At 49.7% G+C, this 25,393-nt stretch overlaps 1 protein-coding gene across 3 annotated transcripts in view; it reads left to right on the forward strand.

The window, feature by feature from the left end:
- The window catches only part of ADAM10 (ADAM metallopeptidase domain 10), a 482,781-nt gene that overhangs the window by 29,045 nt on the left and 428,343 nt on the right, over window positions 1–25,393 (forward strand). Inside the window, exon 1 of one of the 3 annotated variants that reach the window (XM_029574419.1) lies at window positions 7,230–7,536. The exons of the other annotated variants lie outside the window; for them this stretch is intronic. Within the exon in view, the coding sequence (XP_029430279.1) occupies window positions 7,485–7,536 (52 nt within the window). The 5' untranslated portion in view covers window positions 7,230–7,484. Of the gene's footprint in view, window positions 1–7,229; window positions 7,537–25,393 lie in introns of those variants that run through there. 3 annotated transcript variants of the gene reach the window in all.

The following is a 25,393-nucleotide window of genomic DNA, read 5'->3' on the forward strand; positions in this document are numbered from 1 at the left end:
AACCGGCGGCCTCATTTCAAGGGGGCCGGGCCCTGAAAGGCATGTACCCATTGGCACCGGCTCTCCAGGACCTCCTGGCATGCCCTCAGGTGGACGCCTTAATTAGCGCTGTGGTCAAGCGCACTACCATTCCTGTGGAAGGGGGTATGGCCCTCAGGGAGCCCCATGACAGGCGGATGGACGCCATTCTGAAGCAAAATTTTGAGGGTGGCAGCTCTTCTTTGAGGATTGCGGCCTGTTGCACGGTGGTCACTCGTGCCTGCTTGTCTCAGGTCCGGAACAACGCTCCGGCGGCTGACATGGAGCCCGCTCTTTCCTTCCTCACCGATGCCGCATCGGATTTGGTTCGAACCACGGCTAAGGGGATCTCGTCTTCCGTGGCCGCCAGGAGACACCTATGGATCCAGCCATGGTCCGCTGATACACCTTCGAAGTCTCGCCTCATCAAATCCCTCAATCGGTACTTACGGGTACCGAGGTTTCGCATGGAAACTCTGCGCTCCGTCAAAGCCGCAGTCCAGCCCGGAGAGTTCCTCACGGCATTAGACCTGTCCGAAGCCTATCTTCATATTCCGATACATCCAGATCATCAGCGCTTCCTACGCTTCAAGGTTCTGGACCGCCACTTCCAGTTTCGAGCTCTCCCCTTCGGGTTGGCCACCTCCCCAAGGACATTCACCAAGGTGATCGTGGTTGTGGCGGCGGCACTCAGGTGGGACGGGATCTTGGTCCATCCCTACCTAGACGACTGGTTGATCAGGGCGAAATCCCGAGTGGAGAGCCTGCGGACAACCGACAGGGTGATCGCCCTTCTGGAAAGCTTGGGCTGGGTCATCAACCTCAGCAAGAGCTGCCTACAACCTTCCCAGTCCATAGAATATCTGGGGGTACGGTTCGACACTCGGGCGGACACGGTCAGTCTTACGACCAAGAGACAGTTGAAACTTCGGCAGCGTATCCAGTATCTGTTGGGAACCAGTCGGCCGTTAGCTTGGGATTATCTGCAAGTTCTGGGTCTCATGGCCTCCACTCTGGACGTGGTGCCTTGGGCACGAGCCCATATGAGACCACTACAGCATTCCCTGCTCTCTCGCTGGAGCCCCCATCACCGAGCCTATTCCACGCACCTCCCTTTACCGGTCCATGTTCGGACCCAGCTGCGGTGGTGGTTGCGGTCCGACCACCTGAGCAGGGGGTCGCGGATGTCCTCGCCCAAGTGGATCTTGCTCACCACGGATGCCAGCCTAAGCGGCTGGGGAGCACATTGCGAAGAACTCACCGCGCAAAGGCGCTGGAACAGGGAGGAGTCCACATGGAACATCAATTGCCTGGAAGCCCGGGCAGTCAGACTGGCCTGCCTTCGTTTCGCTCCACGGCTGCGGCACAGAGCTGTCAGAGTGATGTCCGACAACGCCACCACGGTGGCCTACATCAACCGTCAGGGCGGAACCAGAAGCCGACAGGTATCTCTAGAAATCGCCCCACTCATGGTTTGGGCAGAGGCGAATCTGCGGGACATCTCCGCTGTCCACATTGCCGGGAAGGACAATACCACAGCAAACTTCCTCAGCAGGGGAAGCCTGAATCCAGGCGAGTGGCAGCTGTCCCCCACAGCTTTCCAGATGATTGTCGATCACTGGGGGATCCCGGCCATGGATTTACTGGCAGACAAGTCCAATGCTCAGGTACCCAGATACTTCAGCCGCAGACGCGACCCGTGCTCGCACGGCATCGATGCTCTGGTCCAGCCGTGGCCTCCGGGGACTCTTCTATATGCCTTTCCCCCGTGGCCTCTACTGGGTGCCCTCATCCACAGGATTCGGTCACACCAGGGCCTAGTTCTTCTGGTGGCCCCGGACTGGCCAAGAAGACCCTGGTACGCGGACCTCAGACGCCTGCTGGCAGGGGAGCCTCTCCCCCTGCCTCCTCTCCGGGACCTTCTACGTCAAGGTCCCATTCTGCACGAGGATCCGGCTCAGTTCTCTCTTACAGTCTGGCCATTGAGAGGGCTCGACTGAAGAAAAAGGGTTACTCGGGGCCTGTGATTAATACACTCCTCCGGGCTCGCAAGTTTTCCACATCCCTCACCTACGTACGGATCTGGAGAATTTTTGAAGCATGGTGCGACTCTCATGGCACCAGTCCACATGCCGCCACTATTCCTATTGTGTTGGATTTCCTGCAGGATGGGCTTCAGAAGGGTCTCTCCCTCAGCTCCATCAAGGTTCAGGTAGCGGCACTATCGTGCTATGGGCCCATGAGAGGTGGCAAGACTATCGTCAAGCACCCTGATGTTTCTCGTTTCCTGCAAGGCGTCAAGCATATTCGTCCGCCACTAAAGTGGCCTATACCCTTATGGAACCTTAATCTGGTTCTGGATTTCCTTGCGGGATCCACCTTCCGACCCCTTCGGGGCTTGTCTCTACGGTCTCTAACCCTGAAGTTGGTATTCCTGCTGGCCATATGCTCCGCACGCCACATCTCTGAACTACAAGCGCTGTCCTGCCGTGATCCCTTTCTACGTATCTCTTCGGAGTCTATCCATCTTCGGACGGTTCCCTCCTTTCTCCCTAAAGTGGTTTCACAATTTCATCTTAACCAAACCATATCCTTGCCTACCACGGTAGGTTTGAAGAAATCTGAAGAAGGCCGTTTATTACGCCATCTCGACATCGGCAGATTGCTGCCCAGGTATCTGACAATGACTCAAGGCCTGCGGAAGACAGACCATCTGTTCGTCCTACACAGCGGGAAGAAGCAAGGTGAAGCGGCCTCTCGGCCCACCATTGCCCGCTGGATTAAAGACGTTGTCAGAGCCGCCTACGTGGCGGCTGGGAAGGCTCCGCCTCTACAGGTTAAGGCTCATTCTACCAGAGCCCAAGCGGCGTCTTGGGCTGAATCCCGGATGCTGTCGCCGGCGGACATCTGTAAAGCGGCGACATGGTCCTCCCTCCATACCTTTTCTCGGTTCTACCGTCTGGATGTCCAGGCCAGGGAGGACTCGGCTTTTGCGAGGGCGGTACTGCATGGTCCTCAGGCAGCCTCCCGCCCAGGCGGGGTGTAAAGCTTTGGTACATCCCATTTGTCCTGAGTCCATCTGGCTACACGCCAGGAAATGTTGAGATTACTTACCTGGTAATCTTGTTTTCCTTAGTGTAGACAGATGGACTCAGCATCCCGCCCAGCTGCCTGTGTACATGGGTTTTCACTGATTCCAGGTAAGCCTTTGACCTTTGTTTTCCTAAGAGCGTACACTCTGCCAATATCCACGCCTTCCGGTTGGGAAGGCTGGCGGTCTCCAGCCACTGTCAATCAGTCAGGGGAGGCCTGTTTTCACTTTTTTTTTTCTTTACCTTTCATTGAGCGTCAGTACACACATCCATAACAGCTTTTGCAAGGAAGATTACTGAACAGCTGCGCTTCCTGTGGGGATATATACACGCCCCCGTGCTGACGTCAGATCCATCTCCAACTGCTAGCACGCGGATACTATCCCATTTGTCCTGAGTCCATCTGTCTACACTAAGGAAAACAAGATTACCAGGTAAGTAATCTCAACATTTTTCCCTATATGCAACACCTTTCACTTGTCCACATTAACTCAGCAACAGGTCCTCCTACTCCTGCATTGAGTGTTACAATTTGCTGTCTTGTTGTATTTTTCCCTGCTCTCTTTGTACCTTGCCCTGACTTGCTTTATTTCTGCTGTGTCTTGCTCCCTTTGTCTTTTTTGTCCATAGCTACCTGACCCTGCCCTTGACCTCTGACTATACTGCTGCAGTACTGCATGCCTTGATCTCCATCTGCACCTCGATGCTGCTGATTTCTGTCCGTCCTGACCACTGCCTGGGCCTTGACAACACTTTCTTGCTGCCCACCCTACTTTTGGCCTGCTACTTGACTTTGTCTGACTGTACGTTAGAGGACTCTCTCATAAGCATTGCTGGCCTCTAGAACCCAAAGGCTCAACTTGTGTGAAACTGGGCTGGTATAGGTAAAGCTCCAGACCCACTCTTTGTAAGTGTAGCATAGCCCAAGGGCTCACATCTGTGCAGAAGGGATGCCTCCATTTCCACACACACACACACACACACACACACCATCTGACCTGGCCTAGGGTAAGCCTTGTTGCTGGGGCAGAACACCGCCTATCAGCTGAGGCGCTGGGGCTTGAAGTACAAATCTATACTAAAACCTTCAGGCCTGCAGGAGGCACTAGCCCCATACCTGCCTCTGCTAGCATTTTGCATAAATAGTGCAACAATGACACATTTTTTAATTTTGTATCCTATCAAATTATGATAGAGAAGCACATGAAATGATTTTTAAAAAGTTGAAATTTTTAAAGTTGGGCCTCTACTCCTCAGCCATAGGATTAAGTGAAAGTGGATAAAAAGGGAGGGGGAGTTAATTATAAAGAATTGTTTATGAATTTGAAGCAGACAAAATGTAACTTTTTTTCAATTTGCACAGGGAAAGCTCTAGAGCTTTCTACTGGGCCAAGACCCATTGAAAGCACATCAAATAACAAAAGACGAAGTTCATTAGCAACACACAGAGCAGTGAGGATTAACAGTAACAATCTAAATGCTGCTGCTTCTGGAAAATCATCATTTGGAATGAGGTTTTCCGTATGCAACCAAAATGTTGTGGTCTAACAAACTGTATCCTACTGTGCTTACACTATCATTTTTGTTGATACATATTGTGAACATTGGCACTTGATACAGTCAAGAATATTATACAAAGGTCTAATAATATTTAACACTAATCTAAACCATGCCTAACATTTAAACCACATATTCAGCTAATTAACCTTGATGCAGATATCCAAACTCTACCATAAACTATACCCCCTTTTTATGTGGCCTCAATGACATATAATATTTATGTGGAGGAGTAGCCTAGTGGTTAGAGCAGTAGGCTACAAACCAGGAGACCAGGGTTTGAGTCCCGCTGTTGCTCCTTGTGACCTTGGGCAAGTCACTTTACCCTCAGATACAAACTTATGGGCCGATACAGTAAGGACGAGTAAGAAAGAGTGTGGCAGTGCTGGGCGCACCCTCGTTTGCTGCGCGCATATTTTGGTTCACATACCACTCGATTCAGTATTTAAATTAGATGCAAATCCACGGGGCGTCCAAAGCACTTCAATGAAGCGGTAGGCGTGCGCAATCCATCTTACTGTATACAGCACCTATACAGTATCCAAGGTGCGCTGCTACCTGTCATTTCAAATGTCATTTGAAATGTCATTCCACCAGGTACATGGATGGTTCTTTCCTACAGACCCTGCTGCCTAGAGGTCGCGGCTTGGACATCCAGCCGGGCCCTCAAGGCAGCGGGAAGGTCCATGAAAGTCTGGGTGGGTCCGCTCTCCCTGCACAGAGTCACCTGGTAGGGGAGCTGGAACTTGTTCAGCGTGGCCAATCCTCAGTCAGGATGGGGGGCAGCGGGCAGTGGCGGCTGCTCCAGCCGGGGTGGCGACTTGTGCCGGCACGTGCCAGCACGCGTCCCCGAAGTCAGGCGGGACGGGCTCCTCCGGCAACCTGGAGCCCAGTAGGGAGGCATGGGGTGAGGACAGCGGCGGCTCAGGTTACATGCTCAGGGAGCCCCTGGAGCTGCGGGAGCTGTGGCTGGAGATGCTGGAGCGCAGGCTCCTCACGCAGGGGTTGCTGGACGTCCGAGGTCGCGGCTTGGACATACAGCCGGGGCACTCAAGGCAGCTGGAAGCTGACTGAACACCACACTAACGCCAGGGTCAGGGTAGGCGGTAAATATGCAGGTTAAAAACGCGGCAAAAAAGCTGGTTAAGGCGATAATCTGGGCGCACGTTACTGTATTGGAGGGAATAGCTAAATCGATCATAGAAACATAGAAATGACTGCAGAAGAAGACCAAACGGCCCATCCAGTCTGCCCAGCAAGCCCCACACTCCATTTTTCTTCTTTTCCTCATACTTATCTGTTACTCTTGGCTCTTAGTAACCCTCTGGTTCTATTTCCCTTCCACCCCCACCATCAATGCAGAGAGCAGTGATGGAGCTGCATCCAAGTGAAATATCTAGCCCAATTAGTTAGGGGTAGTAACCGCCACAACAAGCAAGCTACACCCATGCTTATCTGCCTACCCAGACCATGCAATTCAGTCCCCGATGGTTGTTCTTCATTCCCCTTGCCGTTGAAGCAGAGAGCTATGCTGGATATGCATTGAAAGTGAAGTATCAGGCTTATTTGGTTTGGGGTAGTAACAAGCAAGTTACTCCCCGCTTTTTTGTGAATGCAAATCCTTTTTTCCACATTTCCTCTTGCCGTTGAAGCTTAGAGCAATGTTGGAGTTGCATTAACAGTGTGTATGTTTATTGAATAAGGGTATTATCTCCAGGTAGTAGCCCTCATTCTCGCGAGCCACCCACTCTTCATTCACGTCCTCTTGACTTTATGGATCCACAATGTTTATCCCACGCCCCTTTGAAGTCCTTCACAGTTCTGGTCTTCACCACTTCTTCCGGAAGGGCATTAACTTAACCTATATACATGCGGCGGGTGGAGACGGATACGCGTCCATTTTGGCAAGCTGTAAGGACGCGTAAAACCGGATATTGAATCGCGGGTTCGCCTTACGCGTCCAAATTGTGCCTCCAAAGAGGGTTAGAAACAGGGTAACCGTGCTTTACTACATCAGCCTGTGAGATTGTAAGCCCTCTGGGGATAGGGAAATACCTACAGTACCTGAATGTAATCCACTTTGAAGTGCTGAAAAAGTGCGAAAAGCGGAATATAAAACAAATTTAAATTAAATTATGTCTATGCCTATGTAGGACACCCTTAGTTTAGGATGTTTACCTTGTTCATCTGTGTGCATGCCTATCTTTGTAACTCATCTTTAGGTTTGTGAGTGCCAACCCTATACACGTGATGAACTAGTGTTTTTCACATGGAACGCCGGTATATAAAACACTCAAGTAAATAAATAAACATGGAGTCATATACGAAGAAGGGGAAGAGCAAGTCTCTCCAGCACGAAAAGGAATCACACTCCCGTTCTTTCGCGCTGCACCTTCCGTTGTTTTCCGACTGGAATCAGGGCTTCGCCTCTGGCAGCGCCCCTCCCTTAAAGTGGCAGTCTAGCACTGTCCCTTTAAGACTTCGGCGCATTATTTTTCCGAGCGGCACGGCCTTGTTAATCTTGTATAACCCGAGAGCGGAAGGAAGGAGGGAGTTGGGCCTCTCCCACCCGTACTCTGGGATGACGTCACGTGGGAGGAGGGCTGTACGCGGGGAGTGCTGAAGTACAGAGGGAGGACGGCGGCTGGTTCCGGGCGCTCTTGTTTTTGGAACTGTACCGACGGAATATAATTTCTAATACGACGGGCTGTTCGCCAAGAAGAGAATTAAAGCTGAGGAGAATTCCAGCTCAGCAGGATCAATGTTTTAGTGCTCCACCCCCCCCCCCCTTTCTTCTCCCCTCGGGACTAGGTGAAGATGGGGCTCCTGAGTGTGTTACTGCTGTTCGCCTGGGCGGCAAGTTCAGGAGGTAAGGCTGCAGGGGGGGCCGCCCGGCCGCGGTAGGCGGGCACGATATCGACAGCGAAAGGCTATGGAGAGGGAGGAAGCTGGGGCGCCGCGTGCGAGCGCAGCCCACCGGTTGTTTTTGTGGCAGGCAGCTGCTCGGGCAGTGGGTACCCCGCTAAACTGCCTTTCGGATTAATAAATAATCCCGGCTAGTGAGGAGTCTCGTTTTCTTCCTGTCTCGGCCTTTTGTTTGAGGCAAGAGAGAACGCTGGAGGGAGGAGGTCCGCTGCTGAGGTTGGAATTGGTGCAGAGTTACCAACACTTCCTCCTTAAGCGGCCGTATGGATAATAAAGGAAGATGGAGGGTTTGGTTGTTGCATGTCAAAGAGGCAGCGGATCGGAACCGGATCCCTCATTTCTCTTATTGCTTTTCCCCACTTCCTCTCGCTGACACGCACCATTTGTGGCCTGGGAGGACTAAAGCGATTCAGATCCTAGGAAGTTTTTTTGTTGTTCGTTTTTCCCTTTGTTCAGATGTGTTAACATTTTTGCTGGACTAGGAAATGTAGTGGTGGGGGTAAGCGTTAACGGAGAACTGTATTTTTGTGTGCCTGAAAGGATTGGCTGATATAGGGACTTGCACTGATGGACTGCTGTAGCTGTCATTATTTTAATTTCTCGGCCTTTACCGCAGTCCTTTCTTCTTTCCAATTGTATGAAACAGTTGAACATAACCTTACAAATAGTAATACATTTTGAATCTTTAGCGAACCAGAGAACAGAATAAGAGATTACAAGCTTATTTAGAAAATATGATTTTAATTTACTGCCTGAGAATTTTTATTCGGGTCGTATAACTACATTTTAGATATAGGGAAACCATTAATTTTCTTTGGGAACAGCGTCAAGTTTAGGGGCTATCACAAGGTAATGCAGGTGGTCGTTTCTAGCCTTCTTTTCATGAAATGACATAGAATAAAACCCTTAGATTCTGTTTTAAACCGTGATGGGATTTTATTTGTACTACGCTTTCTTGAAAGGGGCACATCTTTATAAGGCTTCTAAAATAAGTGATTTAGACCAACTAAGGAAATTGTAATTAACTCTGGGTGAGGTGTTTTTGTTTTTTTGTTTTTTTTTATTGAAGTGCCTGAAACCAATAGTACTAGAATGGATCTCTCAATATTTACTTGAGGTTATAAACTGTACAGTAATGAGCATTATAATCTCTAGTTTCTTTCTTCTTCCTTTGCACTTGGAAAGAGTACATCAGTTAAGGTGGTGTCCACTGGGCTCCAGAAGTTTTGAAATAAACAAAAGCAGAAGTGTACTTCAGAACAAGAGTTCAGCAGACCCAGATATACAAAGTTGGATAAACTTTCGGTGCACTAAGGTTTTTTTGGTTTAAATAAGTATACTGGGGTGGCCAACACAGGTCTTCAAGGGTCACAAACAGGCCTGGTTTTCAGGATATCCATAATGAAGAGAGATTTGCCTGCACTGCTTTCACTGTATGCAAGTCTTTGTCATGAATATCCATTGTGGACCAGAGTTGGCCATCTGGAGCATACGATTAAGGGACCAAATGTTGGATATTATTAATATAGTGAAAAATAAAATCAAACACACCACTCACACAGGTCAATGCAATATCTGTATGGGGAAAACTGGCGCTTACGATTCAGCACCCGTTCTCCCAACACGCCAGTTGACCTCTCCGAGTCGCCTGATTCAATATTTATATGGGCTGCCAAGGTAGAAAGGAGGTGCTAGGGCAAATTGAGTGTGCCTTGTGCCTCCTTGGCAATGGGCACCCAGGAAAGGTCTATCAGCTAGTTAAAACAGACGCTCAATCTTACGAGCGCCTGTTCTCCTAACCTGTGTACAGTCACAGGCTAGGAAAATGGATGCTTGTTAATTGTGTCCCTTTTCCTAATCTGACCGCTGGCACTTTAAAAACCTTTTTTTAAAGGTTGTGCTTTTTGTTCCTCTGATTTAATATTGCCCTCATTTCTCTTATTGCTTTTCCCCACCGTTCGTGGCCTGGGAGGACTAAAGCGATTGCCACATTAAGTATTTTCTGCTTTTCTCTATGCTTTTTTGGGGGTGCTTTGGGCACCCTTTTTTTTTTTCTTTCATCAGGGGGAGAATAGCTAATAGCTTTATCAACATACATTTGCATGTGATGAGCACTATTAGCTTCACCGGGGGTGGGCTGTTGGACGTGCTAATCCCCTTATAGCATAAGGTGTTGTGGACGTGTATCTAAAACAAGTCCCACCAGAGGTTAACCAGTGCGCTTGGCTGAGTGCACTGTATTGCATCGGCCTGTTAGAGCAGATCTATTTCTAGGTCTAGGGAGTGGGCCCCTTTTGGAAATTACACTTTTTCTCTGTGCCCCCTAGTGGGGACACTGAAGATTGAAAAAGGAATATGGAAAGGGGGACCTAGAACATGGAGTTGCTCGGTGTTGGTGTAGCTTGCATTTTTTTTTTTTTTTAAAGTAGGCCCATGCTTTTGGCCCAGTTGTGATGCATTGGCCAGTAGGTAAGCCCAGGTCAACTGCCTGGACGGGCAGCCATGGTCAAGAGCAGAAGTAAGGCTACCATACCTGTTTACCCATTGTTGAATTCTGATATAGAATATCCTTTAAAAACACTGGAACTATTTTGGAAGGATTAGATATTTTGTTTTGTAGGGTGAATACATGTTTTGGGCTGCCTTTTTTACTCTTCTCTGACACTACCCATACATACGTGTTTATAATCATCCATATTTCAGCTATGGGGCAATCAACTTACCGCACCTTGAATACTGGGGATTGCCCCATAGCTGAAATATGGATGTTGTAAGCACTATCCCTTCTCCCAAAAAGTGGTGAAAATGCAGGCCAAACATTTCTCACACTTTACTGTCCTGTAATCCCCTAGGAATCCTGCTCTGCAGTTAACTACTGAATATCCATTATACAATTATTCTAATAAGGGGGGGGCATGGCCTCTGTTTTAGTTCAACACTGTAATATTTAGAAAATTAGGACACATTTTAAAGTTATGTGCAGTTGGAACATAAATGACAAATTGAGTTTAAAGTGTTCTTGTTTTGTTTTTTTCTGTTGCCACATTGCTGCAAAGTAGATCCAGTGGCTTTGATTGGCACTTCAGTCTGTTCAACATTATACAAATGAGATTAAAGTGATTTTGACTTTTTTTTTTTTTTTCAAAACCTTTCGGTTGATCTGTTTGGTATTCTCCTATTATTCCAGTGCTTCTTCCTTTCTGACTTTAGTCCGTGTTCTAGTCCAGTTCATGAAATACTATGGAAAGCACCTAGTTAAGACATTCTTGATCTCAGTGTAGGAATCATGGGAGCCTCTCCTAAAAGGTACAGCCCCTGGTTTCCTGTGGTAGGTTTTTTGTTTTTTTTTTTTTAATCCTGCAGCAATTATGTGACTAATTGGCACAATTTTGTATAAAGTAATATCTGACTATGCAAAAGTCAATTTTTATTGAAAGCCCTTGTTGATTTATGAAACAATTTTGCCAAGTAGAAAAATCAATTTTTTATCAAGTGAAGTCATAAGTTATAGACTTAACTGTGATATGTTGCTTTTTTTAATTTAAGTACAATGCAGCCATCCTTTTTTATATTTTCTTGAGAGAGTCTTTGTCTTAGCAAGTATGAACTTATGCATGCCGAAAATGTGCTCAATATCAGCAGTTTGTCCAAGAAATCCATGTACTTGTGAGTAGTAGTTTGTTATCAAGGTTTCTATGACTTGAAATTAATACATCTCTGCCAGCTGTGGAGCATCAGCAGTTGTAGACTTCCAAGATATATTTGGGTCATACATGGCTACATGCAGTGCAAGAACCTTTGTATAAAGAGATTAACTTAGAAGAATTTCATCACTCTATCAAGAAGTTGATTCAAAATCATTTGGTTTGATTTAAGAGATCTTTGAGGCATCGAATATTCTGACTGCTTTCTGTATCCATAGAGCTGGATTTTGGGCAAATTGCACCCTGGGAGCAAAATGTTCCCCCCTCCCCCATCTGTTGGCGCATCTTACTATGGGTCTCTTTGGCCATGGTGGGATGAGTGATACTGGTGGTGCCCAGGGGGCTCCCAAGCTCATGGCACCCTGGGTGATTTACCAGCTTACCTACCCCAAAATTTGGCCGTGTCTGTTCACTCTAATTTCACCCCTCTTTTTCTATTCCCTTCAGGATAGACGGGGTAATGACTGGATTAGGAAGCAGGGTGCCTTTTTTTTTTTTTTTTTTCCTCTGCTCCAGCTTCATCCTCACTCTTTACACCTTCTGTTCTCTGCAGGCTGCTTGTCAGGGGAGGGGCTGGAGCAGGAACCAGACAGGGCAATGCAGAACATAAGAAATTGCCATGCTGGGTCAGACCAAGGGTCCATCAAGCCCAGCATCCTGTTTCCAACAGAGGCCAAAAACCAGGCCACGAGAACCTGGCAATTACCCAAACACTAAGAAGAACCCATGCTACTGATGCAATTAATAGCAGTGGCTGTTCCCTAAGTATAATTGATTAATAGCCATTAATGGACTTCTCCTCCAAGAACTTATCCAAACCTTTTTTGAACCCAGCTACACTAACTGCACTAACTACCTTCTCTGGCAACAAATTCCAGAGCTTTATTGTGCGTTGAGTGAAAGAATTTTCTCAGATTACTCTTAAATGTGCTACTTGCTAACTTCATGGAATGCCCCCTAGTCCTTCTATTATTCGAAAGTGTAAATAACAGAGTCAAATCTACTCGTTCAAGACCTCTCATGATCTTAAAGACCTCTATCATGTCCCCCCTCAGCTGTCTCTTCTCCAAACTGAACAGCCCTAATCCCTTCAGCCTTTCCTCATAGGGGAGCTGTTCCATCCCCTTTATCATTTTGGTTGCCCTTCTCTGTACCTTCTCCATCGCAACTATATCTTTTTTGAGATGCGGCGACCAGAATTGTACACAGTATTCAAGGTGCGGTCTCACCATGGAGCGATACAGAGGCATTATGACATTTTCCGTTCTATTAACCATTCCCTTCCTAATAATTCCTAACATTCTATTTGCTTTTTTGACTGCTGCAGCACACTGAGCCGACGATTTTAAAGTATTATCCACTATGATGCCTAGATCTTTTTCCTGAGTGGTAGCTCCTAACATGGAACCTAACATCGTGTAACTACAGCAAGGGTTATTTTTCCCTATGTGCATCACCTTGCACATAGGTGTGTTGAGTTGAATTCACCTTTTTTTGCCTGTACGTCAGCTTGCATTTTCTGTGCTAAACTTACTTCTAATGCAGCAAGAAGCTCTGCATAACAGAAAATACATGCTTCTTTCAGGAGTGCTGCCTAGTGCCCTCGCATGGAAATCCCATGCAAATGAGGGCATTAAGCTGTACTGCTCCATGCAGAGAGCCCGCATTGGGCCAGCATGCTTATTTTAGTGCTCGAAATTAATTTCAGGTCAGAGCTGAAGTTAGTTTCCAGGATACTGTGCTGGCACTTAAAACCCCTAACAAGGGAAAAAAAGTTTTAAAATGTCTGCAGATAAGTGCAGACTTACCTTTGTAAGTGGCGGCTGCCACCATTGTTTATCATATTCATTAAGTTTACCTTATTCATTAAGAATTATCCTTTCAGGAAAAATGCTTGCCTTGTAATGGTCAGAGGTAAAATCCTATGTTTTCATTCTTCACCTCTTCCTGTGCAGTTCCAGATCCTGTAATAAGTCTGTGCTTGTCTACTTGGCAGGTCATAGTTACTTAGCTGCATATATTTATCCAGCTAAGTAATGTCTGTGCCAGATAAGATAGTGCTGATCTGTCTATCTTGCTATCTGGCAGCTGCTTCCTCTTGCCAGATTTTTTTTCCCTTAAGGCTCAGATTATTGCTGCCACTTGAGAGAGTAGCTGAGATGGTAGGCACTCTGTAGCTTTCTTTGAATAATTGAATTAAGCAGGGGGAGCTTCAGACTTGTTGATTGTAGGGCAAGTTGTAGTTGTAAATTATGAAGCAATAGGTTAATTATGTGGTCCTGCTTAGTTGCAGAATCATGGGAGCCTGGAGACACTGCTTAAGGGATAGATTTGATCTCTGAAATGCAGGGAAGTAAGGTCAAATATTTCCTGGAAAGTGAGGCTTTATCAACTTTCACAACTGATGGCCTTTCATTTGGTTTGTCCCCTAAGTATTGAGTGCTTCCCCCACCCCCCAACTTGTACTGGTTTCTAGAGAACATAAAGTGGGTGGCAGGGCTGTCCTGAATAGCAGTTTGCATGTTTATATGCAAGTACAATCATAGTTAATATTGATTTCTTGCATTTTTTGGTTAGGTGGCCTCCCCTCCCCTACAGAAGCCTTGGATGTTAATGATAGTATAACTTGGTTTTCCTAGCGTGTAGCCAGATGGACTCAGAACGAATGGGGTATAGTATGCTCGTGCTAGCAGTTGGAGACGGATCTGACGTCACCACGGGTATATATACCCCCACAGGAAGCGTAGCAACTCAGTAATTTTTGTCTCCAAAGCAGTTTGGAGAGCCTGCACGCTCGCAGAGCGTGTTTTCCAATACTACTTTTTATTTTTTACTCTTTCTATTCTACTTACTAAATTTCTCCAGGAACATCGAGCCCCGCACTCCTGCGGTGATACCCTAAGGTCCCTCCCCCAGTTGAGTTTCCCGGGGTGATTTCCGTGATCCCCCGGAGGTCTAGGCCTCGGTCCGGTGGCCGAATCGCGGCAGGGATCTAGCCCCCGAGTGTGAAAGGCTCGGGTCGGGCTGAAGAGGCGCCTCGGTCCCGGCGTGGACTTAGCCCCAAGCGAGACGAGTTCGGTGGCTCAGAGGCAGCGGGTGAAATTCCTCAAGCGCGGCGGTGAAGGTACTTGCCCTCTCCCCCCGCAGCCGGAGACCGCCCGGGTTACAGCCGGGAAGCGCCGAGGATCAGGTAAGGCGCACATCTCTTGCTTTTTGGTCTCGGAGGGACGAGGATCGGCGGCGTGGCTTGTAGCCGGCACGCCGTGGAGGGTGCCATTTTGTTGGCCTTGTTCAAGATATTGAGCACCCATGATAGGCGCCTGTATATGCTTAAGCGCATATTATTGTTGCTGACCGCGCACTATTAAGCGCATATTGGATATCATTGAGCGTGTGTTCCTGACCGCACATTATTAAGCGTATATTGGATATCATTGAGTGTATATTGCTGACCGCATATTATTGAGCGCATACTGTATTGTGCGTATATTGCTGCCGCATATTATTGAGCGCATATTGTATCTCATTAAGCGTATATTGCTGCCGCATATTATTGAGCGCATATTATATTGAGCGGATATTGCTGCCGCATTGAGCGCATATTGTATTAAGCTGCCGCATATTCTTAGGCGCATATTCTTCAGCGCTACATGCCGCAATGGAACATTCGGACACCCCAGCGTCTTCAGCGGCGGCGCCTCCTGATTCTGGCATTAAAGACCTCGGCCTCTGCTCAGCATGCCAGCTTAGAGTCACGCACAGTGAAGAGCCAGACTCCCTTTGTGCCCAATGTGAGGAGGCAGTGGGAGCCTCGGGTCAGGACCAATCTCAACCGAGGTTTGCTGACAGTTCCCCAGGGGCCACCCCGGATCTAGCGGGCAGTCTCGACCAACCTGGGATCCCGGGGAACCTGGTACCCCGTCGACTCGAGACCGCTTCCATTTCCTGGGTGGATCTCTTTAAGGGGATCCATGCCTTTGTACAGATGCAGTCAGCTTCCCGTCCAGGCCCTGCTGCTGCAGCTGCTGCTGTTGTTACTCCAGCCGATCCTGCCCCTGGACCTTCGCGCCCTTATCATGGGCACCCGCCTCCGAGCAGTCCGGTTCAGGCGGACCCTGATGTCTCGGAGGATGAGTCCGAACCCCCGGAGGTGGGGGAACTTCCCTCAGGGATTGAGCCATATCGAACCATGAGGCGGTTCTTCCTAAGGAGGATCTCTCCGACCTGGTATCTCAGTGCCTGGCGGAGTTGGCTATTACAGGTCCTAGCACTATGGTGCCCTCTACGCAGAACACCCTGCTGGAAGGTCTTCGTCCTACAGCCCACCATTTTCCTTTCTTGCAAGCAGCACAGCAACTGATAGATTTGGAATGGGCTGCACCAGCGGCCTCATTCAAAGGGGGTCGGGCCCTGACGGGTATGTACCCCCTGGAACCGGCAATCAAGGAGATGCTGGCGTGCCCTCAGGTGGACGCCTTGGTTAGCGCTGTGGTCAAGCGCACTACCATTCCAGTTGAGGGGGTGGCCCTCAAGGAGCCTCATGACCGGCGACTGGACGCCATTCTGAAACAGACCTTTGAGGTGGCAGCTCTATCTTTGCGGATCGCAACCTGCTGCACAGTGGTGACACGCTCCTGTTTGTCACAGGTCAGGAACAATGCTCCAGCAACAGACATGGAGTCAGCTCTCTCGTTTCCCATGGATGCTGCATCAGACCTAGTCCGTACAACAGCCAAGGGGGTCTCATCCTCCTTAGCCGCTAGGAGGCAGCTCTGGATACGGAACTGGTCAGCCGATGCTCCTTCGAAGACACGCCTCACCAGAATGCCCTTTAGGGGTTCTTTCCTGTTCGGCAGCGACCTGGATAAACTGGCCAGTACATGGGGTGCCTCTCCAGTACCTTGACTGCCGGAAGATCGGTTCAGAAGGAACCTGCGTGCCTTTCCAAGGCCCTCCAGAGGTAGAGACTCCCAGCGCTTCACTCCCTATAGGAGTCGCTACCAGGCGCCTCGTCCTCAGGCCAGGAACCAGGCCTTTCGGACCAAGCAGCGCAAGAGGGGAGCTGGCTCGGGTTAAGTTCCCGGCCGCGCCTCACAATGAGAATCAGCCGATCCATCCGGGGGACTGAGCCATAGGGGGCAGGTTAACCCTCTTCTACCCCAGATGGGTCGAGATTACGTCGGACCAGTGGGTCCTCGCCATCATCCGAGAGGGGTATTATCTGGACTTTCATCATTTCCCTCTGGACAAGTTTGTGGAATCTTCGTGTCCCATACACAAGAAGGCAGCATTGGAAGCTACCCTGGCGAGGCTCCTGTCCTTGAAAGCCATCATCCCAGTACCTGCCTGGGAAATGAATTCTGGACACTATTCCATTTATTTCATGGTACCCAAGAAAGAGGGCACTTTACGGCCCGTATTGGACCTCAAGTCAGTCAATCGATACTTAAGGGTCCCGAGGTTTCGCATGGAAACTCTGCGCTCCGTCAAGACCGCAGTACAGCCAGGAGAATTCCTCACGGCCTTAGACTTGTCAGAAGCCTACCTGCATATCCCGATCCATCCGGATCATCAGCGCTACCTACGCTTCAAGGTTCTGGGACGCCACTTCCAATTCTGGGCTCTGCCCTTTGGGTTAGCCACGGTGCCGCGGACCTTCACCAAGGTGGTCGTAGTGGTATCAGCGGTGCTCAGACGGGAAGGAATCCTTGTCCATCCCTACCTAGACGATTGGCTGATCAGGGCGAAATCACGAGAGGAGAGCCATCGGGCAACCGACAGTTATCGCCCTTCTGGAAAGCCTGGGATGGGTAGTCAACCTCAACAAGAGTTGCCTACAGCGTTCCCAATCTCTGGAATACCTGGGAGTCCAGTTCAACACCCAGGCAGACAAAGTCAGTTTCATTACCAAGAGAAGGTTAAAACTTCAGACGCATCTCCGGTCCTTGATGGGAGCCAGCCGGCCCATAGCTTGGGATTATCTGCAGGTTCTCGGCCTCATGGCATCCACCCTGGAAGTGGTACCCTGGGCAAGGGCCCGTATGAGACCTCTACAACGCTCCCTGCTCTCTCACTGGAGCCCCCGCTTCCGGAATTATTCCGTGCATCTACCTCTGCCAGCCAGATTGCGGACCCATTTACGGTGGTGGTTGCAGTCCAACCACACGAGCAGGGGGTCGAAGATGTCCGCCCCCACGTGGACTCTGCTCACCACAGATGCCAGCCTGAGCGGCTGGGGAGCACACTGCGAAGAACTCACCGCACAAGGGCGGTGGAACAGAGAAGAGTCAGGGTGGAACATCAACCATCTAGAGGCACGAGCAGTCCAGTTAGCCTGCCTGCAATTTGCTCACAGACTGCAGAACCGATCAGTCAGAGTGATGTCAGACAACGCCACCACGGTGGCATACATCATCCGCCAGGGCGGAACCAGAAGTCGACAGGTATCTCTAGAGAGAGCCCCGCTGATGGATTGGGCAGAGGCGAATGTTCAGGACATCTCCGCCGTCCACATTGCCGGGAAAGACAACACCACGGCAGACTTCCTCAGCAGAGAAAGCCTAAATCCGGGGGAATGGCAGCTGTCACCTACAGCCTTCCAGATGATTGTGGCTCACTGGGGGATTCCGGACATGGACTTACTAGCGGACAAGTCCAATGCTCAAGTACCCAGATACTTCAGCCGCAAGCGAGATCCGTTCTCTCACGGGATCGACGCCCTGGTTCAGCCATGGCCTCCAGAGAGTCTGCTATACGCTTTTCTTCCGTGGCCTCTGCTGGGCGCCATCATCCACAAGATTCAGAAGCACCGGGGCCTAGTTCTTCTAGTGGCACCAGACTTGCCAAGAAGACCCTGGTACGCGGACATGAGAAGACTACTGGCAGGGGAGCCCCTTCCCCTGCCTCCTCTCAGGGACCTGCTTCGTCAAGGTCCCATCCTCCACGAGGATCCGGCTCAATTCTCTCTTAGTCTGGCCATTGAGAGGGCTAGACTGAAGAAACGAGATTACTCGGAGCCTGTGATAGATACACTCCACCGAGCCCGCAAGTTTTCCACATCCCTCACCTACGTAAGGATCTGGAGAATATTTGAAGACTGGTGCGATACTCACGACACCAATCCACATGCGACCACAATTCCTATTGTTTTGGATTTTCTACAGGATGGGCTTCAGAAGGGTCTCTCCCTAAGCTCCATCAAGGTTCAGGTGGCTGCGCTGTCTTGCTACGGTCCCAGGAGGGATGGCAAGACCATTGCCACGTATCCAGATGTTTCTCGCTTCCTGAAAGGAGTCAAGCACATTCGTCCGCCACTGAAGTGGCCGGTGCCCCTGTGGAACCTTAACCTAGTTTTGGATTTCCTCGTGGGATCCACCTTCAGACCCCTTCGGGCCTGTCTCTCCGTTCTCTAACTCTGAAGATGGTGTTTCTGCTGGCAGTGTGTTCCGCACGCCGCATCTCAGAGCTACAAGCGCTGTCCTGCCGTGATCCCTGTCTCAGAATCACGCCTGAGGCTATCCATCTTCGCACGGTTCCCTCCTTTCTACCTAAAGTGGTCTCACAATTTCACCTCAACCAAACCATATCTTTGCCTACCACGGCGGGTTTGAAGAAATCAGAAGAAGGGCGTTTACTACGCCATCTCGACATCGGCAGATTGCTGCCCAGATATCTGGAATTGACACAAGAAGTACGAAAGACGGACCATCTGTTCGTCCTTTACAGCGGAAAGAAACAAGGTGAAGCGGCCTCTCGGCCCACCATTGCCCACTGGATTAAAGAAGTTATCAGAGAAGCTTATGTAGAGGCCGGGAAGTCACCGCCTCTACAAGTCAAGGCTCATTCTACCAGAGCACAAGCGGCATCTTGGGCAGAATCCAGGATGCTGTCGCCTGCAGAAATATGTAAAGCGGCGACATGGTCCTCCCTCCATACCTTCTCCAGGTTCTACCGTCTAGATGTCCAGGCCAGGGAGGACACAGCATTTGTGAGGGCAGTCCTACGCAGTCCTTAGGCAGCCTCCCACCCAGGCTGGGAGTAAAGCTTTTGTACATCCCATTCGTTCTGAGTCCATCTGTCTACACGCTAGGAAATGTTGAGATTACTTACCTGATAATCTCCTTTTCCTTAGTGTAGACAGATGGACTCAGCATCCCACCCGGCTGCCGGTATACATGGGTTTCACCGATTCAAGGTAGGCCATGTCATTTTCGTACATAAGAGCGTCCCCTTTGCCATGTGTCGACGCCTTCCGGTTGTGAATGCTGGCGGTCTCCAGCTACTATCAATCGGTCAGGGGAACCCTGTTTCACTATTTCACTGAGCGTCAGTACACACACATCCATAACAGCTTTTGCAAGGAAGATTACTGAGTTGCTATGCTTCCTGTGGGGGTATATATACCCGTGCTGACGTCAGATCAGTCTCCAACTGCTAGCACGAGCATACTATACCCCATTCGTTCTGAGTCCATCTGTCTACACTAAGGAAAAGGAGATTATCAGGTAAGTAATCTCAACATTTCCTAGCGTGTAGCAGATGGACTCAGGACCAATGGGTATAGTGTACTCGTGCTAGCAGTTGGAGAGGGAGTTGGCAGGAAGTGCAGATTCTCAGTATTTTTCCGTGTCCAAAGCAGTTACGAGCTATCTTCACGCTCGCCGAGCGTTAGAACAAAATTTAAGAACAAAAACATCCTGAAGACTAGCCCCGCACTCCTGCGGTGATACTCTCGGGTCCTTCCCCCAGTTGAGTTTCCCGAGGTGATTTCCATGGTCCCTTGGAGGCAAGAGCCTCGGTCCGGAGCCGAATCGCAGCGAGGACTTAGCTCCCGAGCGAGAGGAGTTCGGGCACGGCTGAGAGGCAGCGGGTGCATCCCCTTGAGCGCGGCGTTGAAGGTATTTACCCTCTCCCCCTGCAGCCGGAGACCTCCCGGGTCGAAACCGGGAAGTGCTGAAGACAAGGTAAGGCATACATCTTCTATTTAAACGGTCTCCGAAGATCAAGGAGGAGCAGGGTCTGCCCACGTGGAGACCCTCCAGGGAGGTTGCTATATTGCCCACACGTTCGCCGTCGCCATCTTGGCTTCTTTGCCGCCCGATCGAGCACACAAATTAAGCTAAGCGCATGTTATAGGCGCCTGAAATTGGCTGGGCGCATATTTTAAGCTAAGCGCCCAATAATTGGGCGCATATTTTAGGCGCCGATTTTGGGCGCGCATTGTAGGCGCACAAGATTTGGGTGCACATTTTTGGCCACACTTTAAAACCTCCGCGCATAAGCTTCGCGCATACCTACGGCATGGAGCAAAACCGGCGCACATATACCAGACGCAATGGAGCGCATAAGAGCTTATGCGTCCACAGAAGCGGCACCTCCAGTAATAGGCATAAAAGCCCAAGGCCACGTCAGAGCCGCACAGAGCGAGGAAGCAGACTCCCTATGTGCACACTGTGAGGAGGCCCTGGGAGACCCAGGCCAGGGCCAGTCCCACCCGGGCCCCAGTGCTAGCTCCTTGGGAGGCACTCCGGATCTAGCTGGCCCCAGTGAATCCATCCCTCAGACGGGGAACCCCAGGGAACCGGCGCCCCTCAACTTAGACCCGGCATCGATCTCCTGGGTGGCGTTATTTAAAGGGATTTATGCCTTTGTTAAGATGCAGAATGAACCCCGGGCCGGCCATCCATACGCCCCGGAAGACCCTCATGCCCCACCTACGGGGACATGGATTACTCTGAGGAAGAAGTGGAGCCCCTCGAGGAGGGGGAACTTCCCTCGGGGACAGAGCCGCATCAAACCATGAGACGCTTTTTCGCAAAGGAGGACCTTCTGGACCTGGTATCTCAATGCGTATCGGAGCTCGCTATCCCGGGTCAAGGCACCCTGGGGGAACCTAGAATGAACCCCCTGCTAGAGGGCCTCCGACAGATGGCCCACTATTTTCCCCTCCTACAGGCGGCGCAACAGCTAATCGACGTGGAGTGGATTGCGCCAAGTCCTCATTCAAAGGGGGTCGAGCCTTATCCACCATGTACCCCCTGGACCCAGCGACCAAGGAGCTGTTAGCGTGCCCCAAAGTGGACGCCATAGTTTGCGCAGTCGCTAAGCGCACCACCATACCAGTGGAGGGAGGGGCGGCCCTCAAGGATGCACATGATCGGCGCCTGGAAGCCATACTGAAACAAGCCTTTGAGGTGGCAGCTATGTCCCTTCAAATTGCGACCTGCTGCACCGTGGTGACACGTTCCTGTTTATCTCAAGCCAGGAACAACACCCCGGGAGAAGACATTTATTTATTTATTTATTTATTTTTAGATTTTTATATACCGGTGTTCCTGTATTAAAATACAGATCACATCGGTTTACATTGAAACATAAAAATTACGCCAAGAGGCAGTACATGGAATCAGCTCTCTCCTTCCTCATGGATGCTGCCTCCGATCTGGTACGCACAGCAGCCAGGGGAGTGTCATCCTCAGTGGCAGCCAGGAGACAACTCTGGCTGCGAAATTGGTCGGCCGACGCCTCCTCCAAGACACGCCTTACAATAATGCCCTTCAAAGGTTCCCTCCTGTTTGGCAGCGAACTGGAGAAATTGGCTAACAAATGGGGCGACTCTCCACTACCTCGTCTGCCAGAAGACAAGTCAAAGAGAAACCAGCGCCCCTTTCCCAGGCCATCCAGAGGCAGAAGCTCACAGCGTTTCAACCCTTACAGGAATACCTATCAAGCACCTCGTCCTCCGGCCAGAAACCAGTCCTTTCGGAACAGGCACAGCAAGAGGGGAATCAGCTCGGGTTCAGGTCCCAGCCGCACCCCACAATGAGAATCAGCCGACCCATCCAAGGGAAGAAGCCATAGGGGGCAGACTAACCCTATTCTACCGCAGATGGGTCGAGAGAACTTCGGACAAGTGGGTCCTAGCCATCATCCGAGAAGGATACTACCTAGACTTCCTTCAAACCCCTCCGGACAAGTTCATGGAATCTCCCTGCCACGACCCCTGCAAAAGGACGGCAGTGGAGGCTACGCTGACCAGACTCCTCACCTTACAGGCCATAACCCTAGTGCTTTCACAGGAGATAAATTCTGGACATTACTCCATTTACTTCATTGCACCCAAGAAAGAGGGCACCTTCAGGCCCATCCTGGACCTCAAGTCAGTCAACCGACACCTAAGGGTCCCAAGATTTCGCATGGAAACCCTGCGGTCAGTCATACGTGCAATACAGCCAGGAGAATACCTCACATCCCTGGATCTGTCGGAAGCCTACTTGCACATCCCAATCCATCAGGAACACCAGCGCTACCTACGCTTCAAGATCCTGTATCACCGCTATCAATTCCGGGCACTACCCTTCGGGTTAGCCACTGCACCGCGGACCTTCACCAAGGTACTAGTAGTGGTAGCGGCGACACTCAGGAAGGAGGGAATCCTTGTCCATCCCTACCTGGACGACTGGCTGATCAGAGCATAATCACCGGAGGAGAGCCACTGAGCAACCAACAGAGTTATAACTCTACTGGAAAGCCTGGGATGGGTAGTCAACACAAACAAGAGCTCCCTACAGCCATTGGACCCTGCTCACCACAGATGCCAGCCTACACGGATGGGGAGCACACTGCGAAGAGCTAACCGCCCAAGGGAGGTGGAACAAAGTCGAGTCGGGGTGGAACATCAATTGTTTAGAGGCACGGGCAGTCCGGCTAGCCTGCCTCCAGTTTGCCCACAGACTTCGAAACAAAGCGGTCGGAGTGATGTCGGACAACGCCACCATGCTGGCCTACATCAACCAGCAGGGCGGAACCAGAAGCCAACAGGTATCCTTAGAGAGAGCCCCCCTGATGACCTGGGCAGAAGCAAACCTCCAGGACATCTCCGCCGTCCACATCGCCGGGAAAGACAACACCACGGCAGACTTCCTCAGCAGGGAAAGCCTAAACCCGGGAGAATGGAAGCTGTCAACCACAGCCTTCAAGATAGTGGATTGGTGGGGGACCCCAGACATGGATCTACTGGCAAACAGATCAAACGCCCAAGTACCCAGATACTTCAGTCGCAGGCAAGATCCGCAGTCACAAGGGATCGACGCCCTGGTGCAGACCTGGCCACTGGGGACCCTCCTATACGCCTTTCCACCATGGCCCCTGCTGGGTGCAATCATTCACAAGGCGAAGCGACACAGAGGTCTAGTTCTTCTGGTGGCCCCGGACTGGCCAAGAAGACCCTGGTACGCAGACATGAGAAGACTACTGGCAGGGGAACCTCTGCCCCTGCCCCCACACAGGGACCTACTACAACAAGGTCCCATCCTTCACGAGGATCCAGCTCAATTCTCTCTTACGGTCTGGCCATTGAGAGGGCCCGACTGAGGAAGAGGGGATACTCGGGGGCAGTAATAGATACCTTCCTCCGAGCATGCAAGTTCTCCACATCACTAACACATATTTATTTATTTAACATCTCTTTTATACCGATATCCGTTCGCACATCGCATCGGTTTACAGTGAACAAAAAACTTTGGGCATGCCCTTACATATAACAGAAAACTTGGAGAACTAGGAGGAATATAAATAACTTTGGGAGGAGCCCTTACATATAATAAACATCAATGAATAGATGCGATGAAATATAACTATAACTATATACATGATCGTGCACAGTACAAAATCAGCAGACATAAGGCGTTCATAACAAAATATCAGTGTAACATTCATAGGGGGGGTTTTATGTAATGGGGGTGAGATGGAGTAGGCTTGCTGAAAGAACCAGGTTTTAAGTTTCTTTTTTAAAAGTGGGGGTATATGTCTTTATGCGAATATCATGGGGCAGTGAGTTCCAAATGGTGGGGCCGGCAAGAGAGAAGGCTCTGTTATAGTAGAGGAGAGTTTAAAAGATTTGATAGATTGGGCATGGAGTGCTCCTTGGAGGGCTGGGCGGGTAGGTCTCTTGGAGGTACGGGGTAAGAGGGGGGGATTAATCCAGTTGAGGTTGGAATTTACTAGACTCTTGTGTATGATAGAAAGTGTTTTATAAAGAATTCGTGACTATAGGGAGCCAGTGTAGTTCCATAAGAGTGGGGGTGATGTGATTCTCTTTTCTTTGTGTTTGACAGTAATCCGAGCGGCGGCATTTTGTAGGAGTTGAAGTGGCTTAGTGTGTGTTGCAGGAATGCCAAGGAAGAGTGCATTACAATAGTCAATCTTTGATAAAATAATAGCTTGGAGGACTGTACGGAAATCATTGAAGTGGAGTAGGGGGTCTGAGTTTCTTTATTGTTTGGAGCTTAAAATAGCAATCCTTTATAATGGATTGATGAATGGTTTAAATGAGAGGGTGGTTATCAATAATAACTCTAAATTGCGAGTGTGCGATGGGAAATTGGTGGCTGAGTAAGCAAGAGGGATATCTGGGAGCGGTTGCCTATTAGATATGATTAATAGCTCAGTTTTGTTGGCATTAATAGCTAGGTGCATGTCCTTTAGGAGTTGGTTGATGGAGGAAAGACAGGATTCCCAGTTTTGTAAAGCAGTTTGGATAGTTACAGAGAAAGGGAAGATGAGTTGCACATCGTCGGCATAAATAAAATGTTTGATGTGCAGGTTAGTGAGAAGCGTGGTAAGGGGAAGCATGTATATATTGAATAGCGTGGAGGAGAGTGAGGAACCTTGGGGTACCCCTTGGGGAAGACTGGGATCGGATTCATTGTTGTCCATTATGACAGTGAAAGTGCGATTTTGGAGATATGATTGAATCCAGTCAATGGCCTTGCCAGTGATCCCGATATTTCTGAGTATGTTGAGTAGGACATCGTGATTGACTGTGTCGAATGCAGCCGAGATGTCAAGCAAGGCGATCAGATAGGAGGAACCTGAGTCGGTTCCTTTGATAAGAGTATCGTGTAGGGAGAGGAGCAATGTTTCAGTACTTAAATGTTTCCTGAAACCATATTGGGTGGAAGGGAGGATGTTGTTCTGTTCAAGGTGATCGGATAGGCGTGAGTTGACTAGCTTTTCAAGAACTTTAGCTAGGAGGGGAAGGTTGGACACCGGTCTGTAATTAGAAAGAGTGGTAGGGTCAAGGTTAGATTTTTTGAG

The sequence above is a fragment of the Rhinatrema bivittatum genome, chromosome 13 (assembly GCF_901001135.1).
Source record: "Rhinatrema bivittatum chromosome 13, aRhiBiv1.1, whole genome shotgun sequence".
NCBI classification, from domain to species: Eukaryota; Metazoa; Chordata; class Amphibia; order Gymnophiona; family Rhinatrematidae; genus Rhinatrema; species Rhinatrema bivittatum.